The 17,517-nt window shown below is 50.9% G+C and overlaps 1 protein-coding gene across 1 annotated transcript; it reads right to left on the bottom strand.

Annotated features, from left to right (window-relative positions):
* On the bottom strand, positions 1-17,331 carry EPHB1 (EPH receptor B1). The gene is made up of 14 exons (XM_010716704.3): positions 17,308-17,331; positions 16,484-16,670; positions 11,383-11,718; positions 9,776-9,957; positions 9,524-9,686; positions 7,350-7,458; positions 7,137-7,201; positions 4,847-4,969; positions 3,350-3,597; positions 3,050-3,265; positions 1,358-1,507; positions 719-912; positions 467-622; positions 1-381 (listed from the first exon to the last, which is right to left on the bottom strand). The coding sequence occupies exons 1-14, from the start codon at positions 17,329-17,331 to the stop codon at positions 273-275; spliced, it is 2,262 nt and encodes a 753-aa protein (XP_010715006.2). The 3' UTR covers positions 1-272.
* Positions 17,332-17,517: the final 186 nt, after the last annotated feature.

The following is a 17,517-nucleotide window of genomic DNA, read 5'->3' as shown; positions in this document are numbered from 1 at the left end:
TGTTGGTTTTTTTTTTTTGTTTTTTTTCATTTTTTTAAATATATGATTTGTACATATTTATACTTATTTATATGCTGTCCCCCGTGACATCGGTAAGTGTGCTTCTGTTGGTGAGGGATGGAAGTCACCAGGCCAAGGCGAGTCCCAGGAACGTCCTCCGCGGTCTGGCCGTGGCTGCCCCTCTCCAGCTGTGGCCCCACGGCTCCCATCAGTTCCTCCCTCCCACCTCCGCTGCCTGCCCTCCCCGTTCCCTCCCCGTCGAGCGAGGGACGTCACGCCATCGAGGTCGGAGACTGACTCATCTGCACGCGCATGGACTGGATGCTGTTCAGGATCTTCTTCTGGTGCCCAGCCAGAGTTACTCCTATTCTCAAGAGGTCTCTGCAAGACAGACAGAGGGATGTCAACACACAGCTGTGCTGACCGGTCCCACAAGCCAGCACCTACGCGGTGACACCAGACTTACTCAGATGTCATCTGGGCAACCAGCTGGAGGGAGGTGAATCCAGCGCTCAGGAAGTTGTCTCTATACTGGCTCATCTTGACGGCGCTCAGCCAGTCTTCTACTGAGGTAAAGGCAGTGAAATCAGGGATAGAGCGGTCGAGGAGGGGCTGAGAAGGCCTGGAAGGGAACAGAGAGGCACTGAGGTGAGGACACAACCCCTGAATTCCAGTCCCCACCAGAAGGCCAGACGCGGCACCGCACTCGGGGACTCACACAGCGGTGATGGTAGCCACAGTTTTGAGGCTTGCCGGGTTGCGGATCATCTTGTCGAGGGTGTTGACAATCTCGGCGAAGCGAGGCCGGGTGTTGCGGTCCTTCTGCCAGCAGTCCAGCATCAGCTGGTGCAGAGCAGCCGGGCAGTCCATGGGCGGCGGGAGCCGGTAGTCCTGCTCGATGGCATTGATGACCTGCAGGGCACGGAGCGGTGCGTGAGGAGCACGATGGCACGGGGACAGTGCTGCCAACCCGCCGCCACCAGCAAAATGAGCGGGAGGAGCTGCAGCAGGAGGTTAATCTCCACTCTGATGCTCTGCGCACCGCAGTTCCTCCCGGCAGAGTGCTGCCGCTCATTATCTCGGTGGATTGCGTTGGAGTGCGGCAGTCGCACTTCCAAAGCTCTTTCCCAGCTTGCAAACCCTCTGAACATTTCAAAGGCGCTGCAGCTTCCTGAAGTCCAATTACCAGCCCACTGGCTTTTCTTCCCAGATTCCCTCCCGCCATCCCTCTCGCTCGCCAGCCTGTTTCATCTCAGAAACCGAGAGCCGCCGAGGCTGCGGGGTCTGGAGCAGCTCCAGCTCCACCTCAACCTCATCGTTTTCCAGTAAGGCAGAGCAGCGAGCCCCCGACACTTACGTCCTGGTTGGACATGTCCCAGTAGGGCCTCTCCCCAAACGACATCACCTCCCACATGACGATGCCATAGCTCCAGACATCACTGGCTGACGTGAACTTGCGATACGCAATCGCCTCCGGTGCTGTCCATCGCACAGGGATCTTCCCACCCTGAGAAAACAGGAGCTGGTGAGTCACAGCCATGCCCAAAACACCTCTGTGGATTGATGTTGTAATTCCTGGGGGACAGCAGGGAAGGGCTGGCTGGGAACAGCCTCTGAAAGGCCCTACAATGGCACTTCCACCCAGTTCCAGCAGGGAAAGTGACAACATCCCAACCCTTTGCAGCCCACACGTGCATCCTGCTCAAGGCAAAGAGTGCTTCACGGTCACCAGCGCTCCACAAAATGACAGCAGAAAGTGAAAAGATGAGGGAAAAAGCACAGAAACACATGGTATGTGCCCCAGGGCAGAGCTGCATTGTAAATCATTGCACACTATTGTTTTCCCTAGCCCTTCCAATGAAGCATCAGCTGCTCTTTAAGGCTGAATGGCAAAAATTTTATTTGAATAACTATAAATGGAGAAATTAACTGCTAGGTTGTTTTTCCTGCCTTTCCCCCAGAGCTAAAAACCTGCTGTGGGAGGCAGAGTGATGTAATCGCAGGCGCAGCATCATTTCCCAGCTGCCGAGGAGATCTATTATGGCCTAAATTAAATAAAAACACAGATGAGATAATCTTTTTTATCTCTGAAGGTGGAAAAAGGCTACTTCAGGCCTCTTCTCAGTTACTGCTAAGGTCTTTACACAAAACATGATGTGATTCTACTCAAAGGCCACCAGATGGGTCTGAGCAGGGAGTGGGAGTAGACCAGAGTCCAGTCAGAAACCCAGCAGCTCCCTTTGCTCCCCCAGCAGTAGCATGACTCTCTTGATCCATTTACATCAATCTGATGAAATCCCAATTGCCTCATCTCCTCGGGGTTCCTGTCACAAACTACACTACATTGAAACACACCTGAGCACAGCCTGGCAACACAACCAACTGCTTTGCAGTTTGTAGGACACGCACACTCTTGCACCCAACCTATGCCTCTCCTCGCTGTCCTGGTGTCTGCCTGTAGTAGATGCACTGCCTCCAGCCTCCCCCGAGGCAGGATCCTGCCATGTGTTGTACTGCTGTGTTATGAAATGTTTACAAAGCGTTAGGAAGGTTATTAGCTCTTTTAATAACTGATTAATCAATTAGAGAGCCCAGCAGGTCAGCAGGGTGCTCACAAGCCTTCTCATCTGCTCATCCATAACACCAATGACAGCTCACCAGGGGGTTTATGTGGTGCATACAGTACCTAAGTGATGCATCCCTGGTCCCACCTATCCCCTTTGTTGGTCAGGATAGAGCAGAGAGGTGCTTTGGGAGCAGGGAGACATTAAACTCGAGAGAGAGAAGGAATGGAAAAGAGGATGATGCAAGGAATGTCAGTGGCCACTTCCCAAGCAAGGCAGCGGCAAAGCAGCAGATCCTTCCCCGCTGATGGAAGGAAAGCAGCAAGAGGAAGTAAGGGGTGGATGAGGGCAGGACTTGCCTCTCTGAGCACCGCCAGCAGGTGCAGTGCAGCACAAGTGATGCTGCGCAGATCTTTACCATTTTTAGTGAACTGGACTCAACGGGAGGCTCACAGATTTGCCACTGTGGGAGGCGAGGTACATACCAAGGAACTGGTGTAGGTGGGATCAGACGTGTCGTCCTGCAGGTAGCGTGAGAGGCCAAAGTCTGACACTTTGCACACCAGGTTGCTGTTGACAAGAATGTTCCTGGCCGCCAGATCCCTGTGGACATAGTTCATCTCTGCCAGGTACTTCATCCCAGCAGCAATCCCTCTGAGCATCCCCACCAGCTGGATCACCGTGAACTGCCCGTCATTTTGCTGTGAGCGGAAAGAGCACATGTGAGGATCATGGAGGCCTGGCTCCCAAACCCTGCAGCCAAACGATAGTCCACTTTGCCTCACCCGCAGGAACGAGTCCAGGGCCCCATTCTCCATGAACTCTGTGATAATCATGACTGGTCGGCTCTTGGTCACCACCCCTTCCAGCCGGATGATGTTGGGGTGGTCAAACTGCCCCATGATGCTGGCTTCGCTCAGGAAATCCCGACGCTGCTTCTCTGAGTAGCCAGCCTTCAGTGTTTTGATGGCCACGTAGATCTCCCGCTTGCCAGGCAACTTCAGGCGGCCTTTGTACACCTCTCCAAACTCCCCTGCAAGAGCAAGACCACACATTACCATCCCTATACAAATCTGCATAGAACAACAGCAGCTGGTCATCCAATCCAGTCGGCTGAGAAGCATCAGCCAGTTGGCACCCATTGGCGCTCCCTTCTACAAACCTCCATACTCTTTGAAAGATGCGGAGGACATAGCTGGGCTTACAGCCTCCTCCAGGCTGGCAGAGCCCATTGCCAGAGCCAGGAGCTGCTCTTGGGAATCCCTCCCAGAAAAATTGTACAGCAAAAGCACCAACTTTTAAGGACCACATCAAGTGCAAGATGTGAGCGCACTGACAGCCACAGCCATCTCTTTGCACATAACTTATCTAGGAAGGGAAAATAATTGGGCTGTTTTCATCGCTGTGCTCTGATTTAGAACACAGAAAAAGCTTCCTCTTATTTCCACTGGGAGAGCTTTTCCTTCACCAAGGTGAAAATTTTCTGTGGAAGGATTACAATTAAGCCAGGCTTAGAGTTGCTTTGCCTTGATGAGCAGCAAAAGGCAGCCGATACGCTGCCGAAGTTGATCCTGACTGAAACAGCTCACTGCTTCTTTGCAGCTTCCCCCCACCTTCACACTTTCCCTTCTATGAGCATGACACAGTTATTTAAAAACTGCAATAAAGGCACCACAGATGATATACAGACACATGTATGCGTGTGTTCCCATACATATGTATGGGAATATGGCACAGACTAGAATGAGATCTGTTTTTTTCTTGTAATCTCACGGAAGTAAACCAGGAAATCCCACAGCTGCCCAGCGAATACATTAGAGTCTTCCCAACCGTAGAGAAGCTTTGAGAGCAGAAACCAACCTCATGTTCCCTAATCCACCAAAAGCCTGATAACCCTTGAGAACTTTGCATTTCACAGGGAAGATTCACACGTGCACCCCAAGGAAAAACCCGGCAGGTGCTCAGCACTACTCAGTCATTTGCTCTCTCCTCCACCCTTCAGGGTGATAGGAGAAGAGGATTGATTAAAAAAAAAAAAAACAAAAGTAGAACTCATGGGTTGAGACAAAACTATTTACTAAGATAGAGAAAAGGTTAATAGTTATGACTATATACGAATGTATATAAGAAGCGATGCACAAGCAATTGCTCACCACCCCCCAAACTCCTGAGGAGTGGAAGGGACAGGTGAACTCCCACCTTCTTCAAAACTCTCCTTTATACATGACAAAGTGCCCACCTAGGAGGGTGGAAAGGGCAGAGACATGGCAGCGGGGACCCACCTGCTCCAATGACCTCTTCAATCTTCACAAAGGAGACGTCAATCTCCTTGGCGAACTCACGCACTGCCTCATTGGGGTCCTCATAAGTGAAGGGGTCAATGTAAATCTTCATTCCTGGGGACCCTTGTGGTGAGAAACACAGGAGAGGCATCAAAAGGAAGAGAAAATCAAGAGTCATTGTGCCACAGCCAAGAACCAAAAGACCTTCCTGCTCTCTCATCCCCATGTCCATTAAATCAGCTGCTATTTACCTTGTCACACCTCCGCATCCCACAGTTGTCCTCTCCTGACCCCTCCACCAAGGTGAGAGGAGGGGACCCCAGAGGGGTGACGAGGTGGGCAGGAGCTGCTGGTGAGCATCCAGGGGGACGCTTCCAGACCAGAACTACAATTAGCGGGTTTTATGGGAAGGGAAGTGGCAAGTTTATGAGGCTGTATGCATTATTTAAGAAATATTTATTTACCCAAAAATGGCTCTGATAGTTTTGTGGCTGCCACTAAATTGACAGAGTGCAGCAATTATAATCAAAAACCTGTGTGGAGCCATAAACTGAGGCTTTGCTGGCCTCTTTTCACCCACCCCTGCTGGGCAGCAGCAGCAGGAATCAGACAGTGCAGGAGGATGCAGGCTCTGCCCCTCACCCCAGTGGCAAGCCAGGAAGGGCAGGGGATGGAAATGGTAAATCTTAACCCTAAAAACATGTCAGCATGGGGGACATTTGGTCCTCAAGGTCATCCTGGGGGAGTGGGGTATTGCTAAAACAAAGAACACGCTGCTCGCAGCACTGCCTGCTCAGTATCAGGGGCATTTGGGGCAGGAGATCTGCGCCTCCAGGGCCAGGGACGAGGACTGCAATGAAGCCATCTGTGCATCTCCCAGTTCATAAATCCCTTTACGGCTCTGTCTCGAACACTTTAACTGCCCCATAAATTTTTTTACAAGAGCAGCTGATGCTCCAGCCAGGATTACAAAGGGATTTACAGGATCGTAACCAAGACTGACTCACTGATCAAAAAATTGAATAAATAAAGGAGAAAATAACACCAAAATTTCTTGCCTGCTGCCAATAGAAGCTGGCTTTTAAACACCCACTGATGCGCCCTGGGCTCAGCAATTGCCAGATTTCAGCTCCCACTCCAAATCCCCCAGAGGTACTCATGTCCCTATCCCATCTGAACGAGAGGGATTCAGGCACCTCCACTCACTCACTGGCACCCTGTACAGACCTCAGCCAGCAGAACACCCCAAGATCAAAGGACAGAGCACCTTTGGCATGTACACATGCATCCCTGCTGATGGCCCACAGGGATGAGACACGGAAATGGCAGCCCACTTCTCACCACCTCGAAATCTCAGGTCAGCAGTCCCAGCACGGATGCCCTTTGGGCGATCCACACGGAGCCAACAGAGATGCTCTAATTGCCATGCCATTAACTGAGCAGGCTGTTTGTTCCAGCTGCTGCCCTCAGCTCCCCATTAGTCGCCCACCACAAATTTCCCACCTGTTTTGCTCCAACGCATGTAACAACCATACGCCTGGAGGCTTGCTAACCTTGACAGAAATTTGCTGTGCTGCCATTGCCTGGCTTTAAAAATGAAATACCAAGATCCGTTTCACATTTTTCTACCTGGTTTTGAACCCCCTGAATCCTTCCTTTCCCTATCTGATTTTGCCAGGCTGGCTGCTTTGTGAGTTCAGCAGGGAACTGCCAGCCCTATAGAATCATTAAGGTTGGAAAAGACCACTGAGATCATCTAGCCCAAACATCAACCCCAAGTCAGCCCCAGCCTCCTATGCTTGCTGCTCTGCTTTCTCTCAGGCTGGATCCCAGTGTACAGGCATCTGTGTGGGCTTTGTTTTGGCAGGACCCATCCTAAAGTTGAAGATTTCCTCTCATGCATGCAGCAAAATCCCACCAAAGCAACACAGATTCACTGCTGCCAGCAAGGAAATAGCTAAAAATGCAAGAAAAGAACTTGAACTCTATCCCTACACAAGCACATTGCTGCAGTCTGCCCACAGACCTGGCTAGCAAATTTATTTCTAATCACCTAATCCCACTTACCCCATACACTGAGTCCTCCAAAAGGAGGCAGAAGCACCTGGAAGGCTTCTCCAGAAGGATGTAAATGGAGTTTACTGGTGCTTGCAACGCTTGCCAGGGCTGGGTAACACCTGGAGCTATTGCTCTGCTCCTTTATCATCATTTTGCCCCCTTCTGCTCTTCTCTCTCCCCACCAACACAAAGCCCCCCAACCCCCCTCCGTGCCCATTTTCTCCCTGCTCACCTCTCCCAGTGCTGTAGTGCTGCAGCTTATCGCTGTACACCGCCTCCTTGCTGTACGCTCGCTTCCTAGGAGGACAGAGCAGATACCTCCATGAGCATCTCTGCTCCCCACGGAGCAGCCCACACATCAGTGCCTCCACCTGTGCCGTGCTGAGCAGCCCAAGCACGTTCCCCATCATTCCCTTCCCACCCCAAACCTCTCTCACATTCCCACCTGCTGCAGACTATGGAAATGGCCACCAGTGAGACGATGAAGACCACGCCGGCCGCTGCAGACCCCGCAATCAATGGCAGCTGCTCCCTCAGCTCAGACTTGTAGTCATCTGCAGAAGGAAAAGGATGCAATGAGGCCTCCCAAGCAGCCCCCAGAAATGGGGCAGAGCTCCCAAAATGGGCCCGTGGGGAATGCTTCACAGCAAGGGCAGTCAGCAAGGAGAGCACACGGCAAGGGACCACTGTGCTGAGCTCACACACGCATTAGGCTGAAAATATGGAAGAGAAGGTCCTAAGAATTAACTCATGGAGTCTCACAGGGCTCCTAAATGTTCCAGGAAAGTAGGCAAAGAGACCCGCGGGAGAAGAGGCACATCTGAGAGCATCTGATTTTGCTGCAAACCTCCTTCAACAGAAGGCCGTTTTTATTTCATTTTTGTACCTAACTTCAGGCCACATTAAGATTGCTTCCCGTGCACAATGACAAGCTTTGACATTTTTGCTCTTAGGTCCGTGGAGTAATACTTAACCAGCTGACAGCTGTCCTGTTAGTTGTGTCAGGAGCCACAGGCAAGGGTTAAAAGAACATTCACTTCAAAAGGAAGTATTTAGCACTCTTTTATCTGCATTTTTCTGCTCTGCAGTTAATTACTAACAGCTGAATTTCTCCCTTGCACACTACTCAAATCCAGAGAAATTCTCCTCTAACAATTATTATTTAATAACCTCCAGTATTGATTCTTACTAAATTTCAATTAATTGCTTATCTGAGGCAGGGGTTTTCTTCTTGCTTCTCTAATTTTGGATGCTGAAGGGTCAGCGCCATCTCATTCCCCCCATGGGCTTTCCCTCTCCCCACTTGCAGAAGCTTGCCCATTGCATGCCCTGCTCTCCAGGCACCTGCCGCTGGCTGCCACCTGGCCCCACATCAGGAAAACCAGGAGATTTGGGAGACAGATGCTGGGATGGAGATAGGGGCTGGGTTGTTGGGTGCCTGCAAAGACTCCTTTCCACCACAGAGTGCTTTGCGGGTCTGGCAGCAGCACATCTCATCCACCCGGATACAGTGGGACACGCTTCTCATGATCGCAACGTGATGAACACAGGGGATCTTTATCTGTGTTAATAATATTAAACCATCATTTGTAGCAGCCTGACCTCTAAGCCAGAATCCTTCAAGGCTCTTTGGGGACCCACAGCCAACACCACAGTGCTTTTGCAGTCCTAGCTATGGCCATTCATCAGCCTGCAGAGGATGGTGAAGCAGAAGCAAAGCTTTAGGAAACCAGCAGCAGAGGGCTTGGACCCACAGCATTGCCAAACTGGAGCCCAAACCAAGCCGGCAGTGGCAGAAAAGGGGTTTTGCAGGGACTTCAGCATCTGGAGAAGCAGAAGGGCCATTGAAATTGTCTTGCTGCACTCACTGACTGCTGGATTTGTCCCAGGGCTGTCAGTGATAAAAAGTTATCCCATGAATAATTGGTGCTTAAAGGGACTTCTTATTTCTGAGTGGCCATACACTGGGAGGGGCTGGGGCCAGAGGAATGATAGCACGATGCTGGTGAGGGGGTCAGAAGACACCATGAAGGTTGTGCCCCTCCACTGTACCACCCTGGAGTGAGGCATCCCAAGTGAGATGGGTCTGAACCTTCTGGGTTTGTACTGGAAGGCTCAGTTGTGGCTCCCAACATCTCAGAAGAGCTTCAGGTCCTTCTGGGGCCAGCACCTCGCGTGCAGATGGTGATCCAGGGCAGGAGGAGGAACAGCTTTTTTCCACGTGCCTGTGCTCTCTGCATCTTTTATTAGTGTTATTCAGAGAAGAGCAATAAAGCTGATGAAAGGGCTGGCAGCAGTGATTTACGGGAGGGATGCCTCAAACGCCTGGAGAAAGGAGGACAGGGAGGAGACCAGGACACAGCTCCATCACCGTGGAGGGATGCAGGAAAGACAAAACCACAGCTAAATAGCAGGGGAGCAAACAGAGCTAAGAGATTTACAGCAGCATACTCCTCCAGCTGGTGGTTAAGAAGACATCCCTTTAAATCACCTGGCTTTTGTCACACTGCCCGCCCGGGGAGAATTTTGCAGAGGCAAGTTCGTTTAATCCAATTAAAGCCCAAAGCTGTGGCTGGGAATGTGTTCTCCTCCCCCTGCACACCCCAGCTGCCCACTCACCATCAGTCAGTGTCTGGAAGCACATCTTCCCACTGTACTTCCCATAGCCAGCCACCGTCCTCGCTCTCACTTGCACCACGTACACCATGCCGGGGCGCAGCCCCTCCAGCCGGGCCGTGTTGGTCTGACTGCGGGCCATGGAGGAATTGTACTCGTTGTGGTCCTGCAGATACACATTTCAGGAAGGTTGCAGCAATGCTGTAGCCTACCCTGTGCCCACCATCCATCATCGTGGGGTTCCCCCAAGCTTACCGCTGCCGGTCTGGAGCCCACAGCGCCGCTGACGTCAGGCGTGCAGATGCGGCTCAGCTTCTCGTAATAGCGCAGTTCGTAGTCTAGGATGATGCCATTGGGCTGCTCCGGCTGTGGCCAGGACAGCGTGATGCTCCTCATGGTGGCACTCACCTGGTGCATGATGGGGACAGTGGAGGGTGCTGCCGAGGAAGCGAGAGGGAGGAATGAACGCCGAGGGCAGTTCCAGGGAGGGCAGAACCTCATGCCACGCCAGCAGCTGTTCGCTCCGTGAGATGAGGCCCCGCCGTGGCAGTGGGGAGACAGCACTGCAATGGCTGATGCAGAGCCCGAGTGACGAGTTGGCAGGGGACTTCTGCTACTTAAAGCAATTACTCTTTTTAATTAGGGATCTGGAAATCCTCAGTGCTCTTTCTCCCTGAGCTCACTCTGTAGTCTGGGCACTCGACAACATCTCCCGCAGCACAGCAAGGGGAGGCTGCCTGGGGACAAGCAGAGCTCCGAGGAGAAATATTTCCAAAACCCAAGCAGCACAGCATCAAACCACCCCAGGAATTTTGCCTTCCAAGTTCCATATGAGATTTGGAACAATCCTGCCCCTATTCCTACTGAAAGCCTCTAAAAAGGCACCCAAGTCACTATGCAGCTGCAGTTGTGCCAGGGAGACCCAGACAGGGCCAGCATCGTGTCCCAGCTTCTCTGCCCTCCTCATCACCATCATTCTCCCCATGCCTGGGACAAAGGTGGGAAGAAAGCACTGGGCAGGGAAATCATCTTGTCCTGCTCGGCACATAAGACCAAACTGCACACCCGCCTTGTGCCGCAGGAGATGTCAATAGTCCAGCACTGTCTTTGTGTACTCAGCATGTTTAATCTTTTCTCTTTTTCTTTTTTTTTTTTTTTAATCTCTCCATATCTGCTTCAAGACACTCACTATTTCTGAAATTAAACACTTAGCTTGATTGCTGTGCTGTTAACTGCTGCATTCGCAGCCCCCCGTGCTCCTGCCTGCCTAGTGGGGATGATGCTGTGCGGGAAGCCCTGATAGGGAAAAACCCACTGCAGAGCCAGAACGAGTAAAGACAGCAGCAGGGAAGCACAGGTGGAGCAATGGGAGAGGTGTTTGTGGAAGCATGGGTACATACAGGGATGAAGTAACAAGGGCAGCAAAAACACAGCCCCAAAACCCTCCTCAGAACAAACACTCTTGGTGTCAGCAGCGGGTTTGACTAGGCTGGGTTTTTCCTTAGCACGTGGCTAAGGAAACAAAAATGACAGCCAGGTGCAAACATAACGCGAGAGCCTGACAGCACTGGTATTCCCAGAAGCTGGGGTACTAAAATATTTACGCCAGGTTTCTGTCTCCTGCATTCCTGAGGGAGCAGGTTAACAAAGGTTGCCTGTTATGCACTCAGCACAGCACAGCAATTACCATCCCCTGTCTATTCCCCATGCAAACAGATTCCCAACCCCTCTGCCTGCCACACTCCTCACGCAGCCAGTCCTCTGCCACGAGGAGAGGCGAGGCTACTTCATCCCCCATAAATCTAGCGGGGATGAAAGCCAGGTATCAATCCCAGGATCCCACACGCCACCCTGGGACTCACCAGCTTGGTTGGTGGTGATGTTCACAGAGACATGCTGGGGTGGGAAGGGGCTCTTGTTGGAAACCCCGTTGACCGCCTGGATCTCAAAGGTGTAGGGCGTGTGTGCCCAGAGGCTGCTGATGAAGACACGGGTCTCTGTCAGCCCCAGCTGTCGGGGCACAAAGTCCACGTTGTCGTCACAGCGGGAGCAGGCACGCCGGTCCGCCCGGCACTTCTTGCAGACGATGTTGTAAGTGACATCATCCCGGCCTCCCGTCTCCCGCGGTGGGTTCCACTCCAGGATGATGGAGGTCTCGTTGACAATGGAGATGACGTTGCGTGGACCGGAGGGGACGCCTACAGGGAAGGAGAAGGGTTGAATCGGATCCTTGTGCCAAATGCTGTGTGCTGTAGGGCAGGGCAGGAGCCCAGGAGCACTTCAGCCCTAAAGAAGACACCCCAAGCTCCATCTGCCACCTACCCACCACCTCCTGACTCAGGAGGGACGTCACCTCCACATCTTTGGACACGGTGCAGACTTTCCCATCCTCATCTCCACCAATCACCAAACCTAACCCCAACCTCATCTCAGTCTCCACCTTTCTCCAACCAACCACGCCTCCAGCAGAAGGAAGGGGCTTGGGGTTCAGACTGGGGCTCCCCAAACTTTTCATTCTCCATGTACTTGTTTCTTCCCTAAAAGAACCCACACAGCATGCTGTGAATTTGGATCCATTTCAACCATCAGACAATGCTAAGATGGCTCAAGGATTTATAGGGTACCCCCAGAAGCTTATCTCAAGCAGATTACCACGAGAAACACTGCCTAGCAAGAAGACAAAACCAGAGGAATGATGGACCAAAGTAAGTCCTAAATGGAAAGTGGTCAAGTATTTCAGGTCGAGAATGCAGGAATTTAGCCACGGCATTGGGTGGGATGTCAGACAAGAGTCCATTGACCAAAGCCATGAGAAATTCCAAGCCAGGAGCTGGCATGGCTGCTCCAGAGCATGGGTACCCAACCTTTTTGCTTGCTTGGGTCACATTTAGTGAACAGAAATCATCTTGAGCTGCAAAAACATGAATCACTCTGAAAGTAATGCCTCCTATTTATTTCCATGGAAATGACTACAGATACAAAGAGCACAATAACACTACTGATAGAGCAAATTATCAGCTACAAAACGCTATTTTTCAACATAGTCACCACCATTAGTTAGGCGTTTTTGCTAGTGATGAACAAGAGCCTGCATGCTGCGCTCCAAGAAGATGATACACTGGGAAACGACAGCCCCCAGAAGCCTCCAGTACTTCCCACATCAATCCCAATTCTGGGTTAAAGAGGTAGAACAGCACAGTGATGGGGGAGAACATCTCTCTTCTGTTTCCCATTTGGTTGATTTATTACCTCTAACTCCTTTTTAATACTACTATCTTACATTCTTTTACCATCTGTAGTAAATTTATTATCCCTCCTTATCTTAATTGGGTCGTTTCTGTTTTTCTTCTTCCCAAAAAGGGGACAGGCGGGTAAACGGGGCCAGCGAGGCCTTCTCCCCCTTCTTACCACCCTGTCATGCTTGAAACCATGACACTAGTGGCATATATGACCTTCTCTTTGTGAAACTAACACACCAGCTTGATTCAATGGCAGTAGCTGCAGTTCTTAATGAGCTCTCCAAGTGTTCAGAGATTTTGGATGAAATTTTACTCTTTCTGTACTTCATCCTTGACAATAATTGTTCACACGTGCGTACTGCCAAAAAGCAATGATATGAATAAGGCACGATTGTGAAGCAAAGGGTATTCTTCTCTGCTAAGATAGGAATTACAAAAGTCCAATAAGGAGACACCATCAGACTTCTGAGTTGAATATTTGGCTGCAGATCTATATAGTCCATTTGAAAATGTGCAGGTCATGTATTTATATCAACTGAAAATGGTCTCACAAATGTAAACTGATTATTTATTTTTGGCAATCTTGAAATCCCAAGCTGTGAGATGTAGTCAACGTGCCCAAGGGATGGGATGCCGTGCAGAAGGACCTAGGCAGGTTGAGCAGTGGCCCAGGAGAACCTCATGAGGTTCAAACAAATCCAAGTGCAAGGTCTGCACCTGGGTCATGGCAGCACCCACTATCAATACAAACTTGGGGATAAAAGGATAGAGCACAGCCCTGCCAAAAAGGACTTCAAGGCACTGGTGGATGGCAGCTGGACACGAGCTAGAAAGGGGACAGACTCTCTATCAGGGTCTGCTATGATAGGACAAGGGAAAACAGTTTCAAACTTAAAAAACATAGATTTAGGTTGGATTTAAGGAAAAAGCCTTTTTACAGTGAGGCACAGGAACAGGTTGTCCAGATATGCAGTGGAAGCCCCATCTATGGAGACTTTCAAGACCAGGCTGAACCAGGCTCTGAGCAACCTCGAGCTGTGGATGTCCCTGTTCATTGCAGGAGCCTTTAAAGATCCCTTCCAACTCTACAGATTCTACAGTTCTCTTTTCAAATCCCCGTTATCAAAACAGAAGGCACAGCCGCATATTCTTCACTGTTCAGAGCCCTGAGTTTAGCTAATGTACCAACATGCATACAGTCATTTGACTTGAGTCAGCACTGCACACACTGCCCTCCTCATGCCCTGCTTTCAGTTGACACAGCATTAACAGCACACTGACAGTTTGACCATTGCTGAGCAATGGGCACGTGCCTGGGGCTGCTCTGCAGGGAAGAGCCCAGAAGATGGGAATTAAATACAGCACCAATTCCATATGCAGGCAAAACAGGGCTGGGATGGATAGGGAGCCAGCCACACCATGGAGAGACAGCAAATGCACAGCTGTGTCATTAGGATGAGCCCTTCTCCAAAAACCCAAGTGCTGTCCGCAATTAATTCCTTATGCCAGTGGGCCTTGCATGTGAGCACTACACTTCCAAGGAAGAAGAAAGGACTTCTCTACATTAGGAAGAATTCAGAGCTGAGCAATAAAAACAATGAAGGAGCTGATCCTGGAGGAAAGATTGCTGAAGGACCGATGTCCCAGGGAGTCTCCTGCATCAGGGAGTGCAGTGACGCAAAGCAATCACTCCCTGGGATGAAGGCAATGAGCTGCAAGCACTCAGGATAATGGAAATTTGCCCTGCTCCAGCCACTGGCCCCAGGCAGCTCAGGGGACCCCAGAGCCCTGCTGGGGTGTCCTTGCCCACTTCTCCCTCACCGACATCGAGGCAGGCACTTCAGGAGCCTTGATCTGTTGCCACGGATACAGCAGATGTATTGTGTTAAAACAGCAAGAAAAAATGAGGCTTTATAAGTAAAATTGAATCCAACAGAAGATTCCTATCCAGTTAGTTCCTCTTCCCTCCAGCAGAGTAAGCGTGCTTGTTGTGGAGGATCAGTAGTGCAGCATCCTCATCCACAGGGCTGTGCTGAATTTGAGGTGCTGCTGCACAGCATCACTTGGGACAGAGCCACCATCTACAACGGGGCCGTGCTCCCCTCCTCACCATGAGGAAGGCTGCTGGAAATGTAGTGGGAGATGTACCTGAAACCAGCTCTGATAAGAGGATTAGAGGGGAAAGCAGCAAGAAAAGGAGAAGTGAGTTCTGCACGTCCTTAAGCACAGCTTTCCCCTGATTATCGGAAGGGACAGGCAATGCCCTCATACTCTGACCCTTAATAAATAAATGAAAAAGAGAGAAAAAGCCTTTTTACACCAGCCAAGAATGCTCACCCAGTCCTGCAGTGCCAATGCAGGCAGCAGGCTCCAGCTCTCAAGTTTTGAACTCTAAAGGATCTTGGAAAAAGAAAAGATACACTGGAGGAGTTTCTGGCTGGAGCTGCCCAGATCGAGGTCATGGCACTGCTTTACCATGAGGACTTCCCTATAGTGCTCAGCTAATACACTAAATGAATATGGAGCAGGGTTTGTTCCCATGACACAGAATAACTTTGACAGAGAACAGCTGGCACCTCAAATTAGCCCGTTTGAAAATTAAGCTTCAACAAGAAGAAATAAAAATGAGCAAATGGATTATTTTTTAATACTGTAATCCTTTTGCATAGCAACCCTGTAAATCAACAGCATAATGAGGTACAATGCAGACACCGGTTCAGATGCAGTTCTGCCTGCCAACTGCTGCTCCTCCAGCCCAAGCCGCAACACACACAGTTCCAGCTCAGCACAGAGGCACTGACACACACTGAGTCTGAAGCACAGCACCAAGCACCACTGGGTGCACACGGAGAATAATGTGCAGTCAACGTGGGAAGCATCCCAACACCTTCAAAAAAAGGGAGTTTCCAAATGGTATGTTCTTTACAGAGAGAGTGGTGAGGTGCTGGAACAGCTGCCCAGAGAGGCTGTGGATGCCCCGTCCATCCCTGGAGGTGTTCAAGGCCAGATTGGATGGGGTCCTGAGCAGCCTGCTCTAGCATTAAATGGGGAGGTTGGTGGCCTGCATGTGGCAGGGGGGTTGGAGATTCAAGACCCTCGAGGTCCTTTCCAACCCTGGCCATTCTGTGATTCTGCGCAAAGCCCATCTCCAGCAGATCTTCTATCAGATACGGCACAGGAAGTCCCAACCACACACTTTAAAGACTGTAATAAGGGGGACGCAGATGAGAACTCCTCAGCTTCTGAACCACCTCCACAGGCACCCAGCTGGCCAGGCAGCCACAAGGTGAGGGGACAGCACTATCACCATCAAGCTCCATGCTTTGAGTCTCCCATGGCACAAGGGATACATGCCCACAGCAGAGGAGGAGATGGTTGGCACCCCCAGCAGCTCGTGGTTCTGCAAACCACATGGAGAGAGAGCATCTCTGCTGAGCCTGTTCCATAAGGACCTCATGTTAATGCCTCTAACTCGGTGCACTCATTATTCCATGGTGATTTTTTGGGGCAGTTTGGAGGCACCGAGGCCAGCACTCACACTCCCACCAGTCTGCAAAGAGTTGCATTCTTTTCTTCCTTCCTTACTCCCTCCTCACCAAAACTGAGGCTCGAGGCCCATGCTGCCGCCTCACACAGCCCACAGACAGCAGCATGGCCACACAGAACCCCTCTCCCTATTCCAAATTACACAGCAGGAGCAGGTCTGAGCTCCCCTGATACTCACTGGTGCAGGCAGCTGTCGGTGGGTCCAGGTCAGCCCGAAAGTAGCCATTGCGACAGGCGCAGAGCGGTGAGGCCTCAGCACTGGAGCGGCTGTTGGGGGGACACGGGGCACACAGCCCTGCACCCTGACTGGCTTTGAATGTCCCAGCTGGGCAGGCTGCAGAGAGAAGAGAGAGATGTTGGTTGTGCTGGATGTGTCAGGGTACCCCCAGCCTTCTCCCATCACCTTTATAGCTGATGGGAGGAGGCTTTGTTAATCGGCCATCTCATCGCTTTGAAGACAGAGTAGCAAAATGGGATCCCCTGTCCCACCCCATCAGCAGGGTGGCTTTCAGGGTGTTGGTGAATGGGTGCACCTCTATCCTTAACAACCACAAAAAGTACACACATGAATCAGAGTCGTTTAGGCTGGAAAAGATCCCCCTAAGATCCCCAAGTCCAACCCAGCCCACCCCACCATGCCCACATCCCTCAGTGCCACATCTCCACAGCTCCGAACACCTCCAGGGATGGTGACCCCACCACCTCCCTGTGCAGCTGTGCAGTGCCTCACTGCTCACTCTGAGAAGAGATTTTTCCTAATATCCAACCTGAGCCTGCCCTGGCACAATTTGAAAACCCAATGAAACCCAGTGCTGTCGCAGGGAACATCCGTACTTTGGTTCCCAGAGGTAACAGCTCAGCACCAAGCCTGGGTAACCCCCACCCAGCCCACATGTTGGTGGCACCAGGCTGCTGTCACTCGCAAAGCACAACAGAGCCACACTAAGTGTCTCATAAACACGACGATGATTGAGATAATGGAAAGTGCCTCTTAGCCCCTGCCTGCAGCATCAGGATATGAGGCATCTCCTAGCAGCTACAGAGAGGAAATTAATAGGAGCAAGCAGGAGTAACCACTTTGATGCAATTTCCTTGGTAGATAGTGGACCATCTAATCTTTATTGGAGCCCTTTAACCTGTCATTCAAAACTCATGAAGGCCTCTTGCTCGCGCGGTCTCACCAGATATTAAAAGATGAATTAAAAAAAAAAA

The sequence above is a fragment of the Meleagris gallopavo genome, chromosome 11 (genome assembly GCF_000146605.3).
Source record: "Meleagris gallopavo isolate NT-WF06-2002-E0010 breed Aviagen turkey brand Nicholas breeding stock chromosome 11, Turkey_5.1, whole genome shotgun sequence".
Taxonomy (NCBI): domain Eukaryota; kingdom Metazoa; phylum Chordata; class Aves; order Galliformes; family Phasianidae; genus Meleagris; species Meleagris gallopavo.
This window is presented reverse-complemented; position numbering and strand designations above follow the sequence as displayed.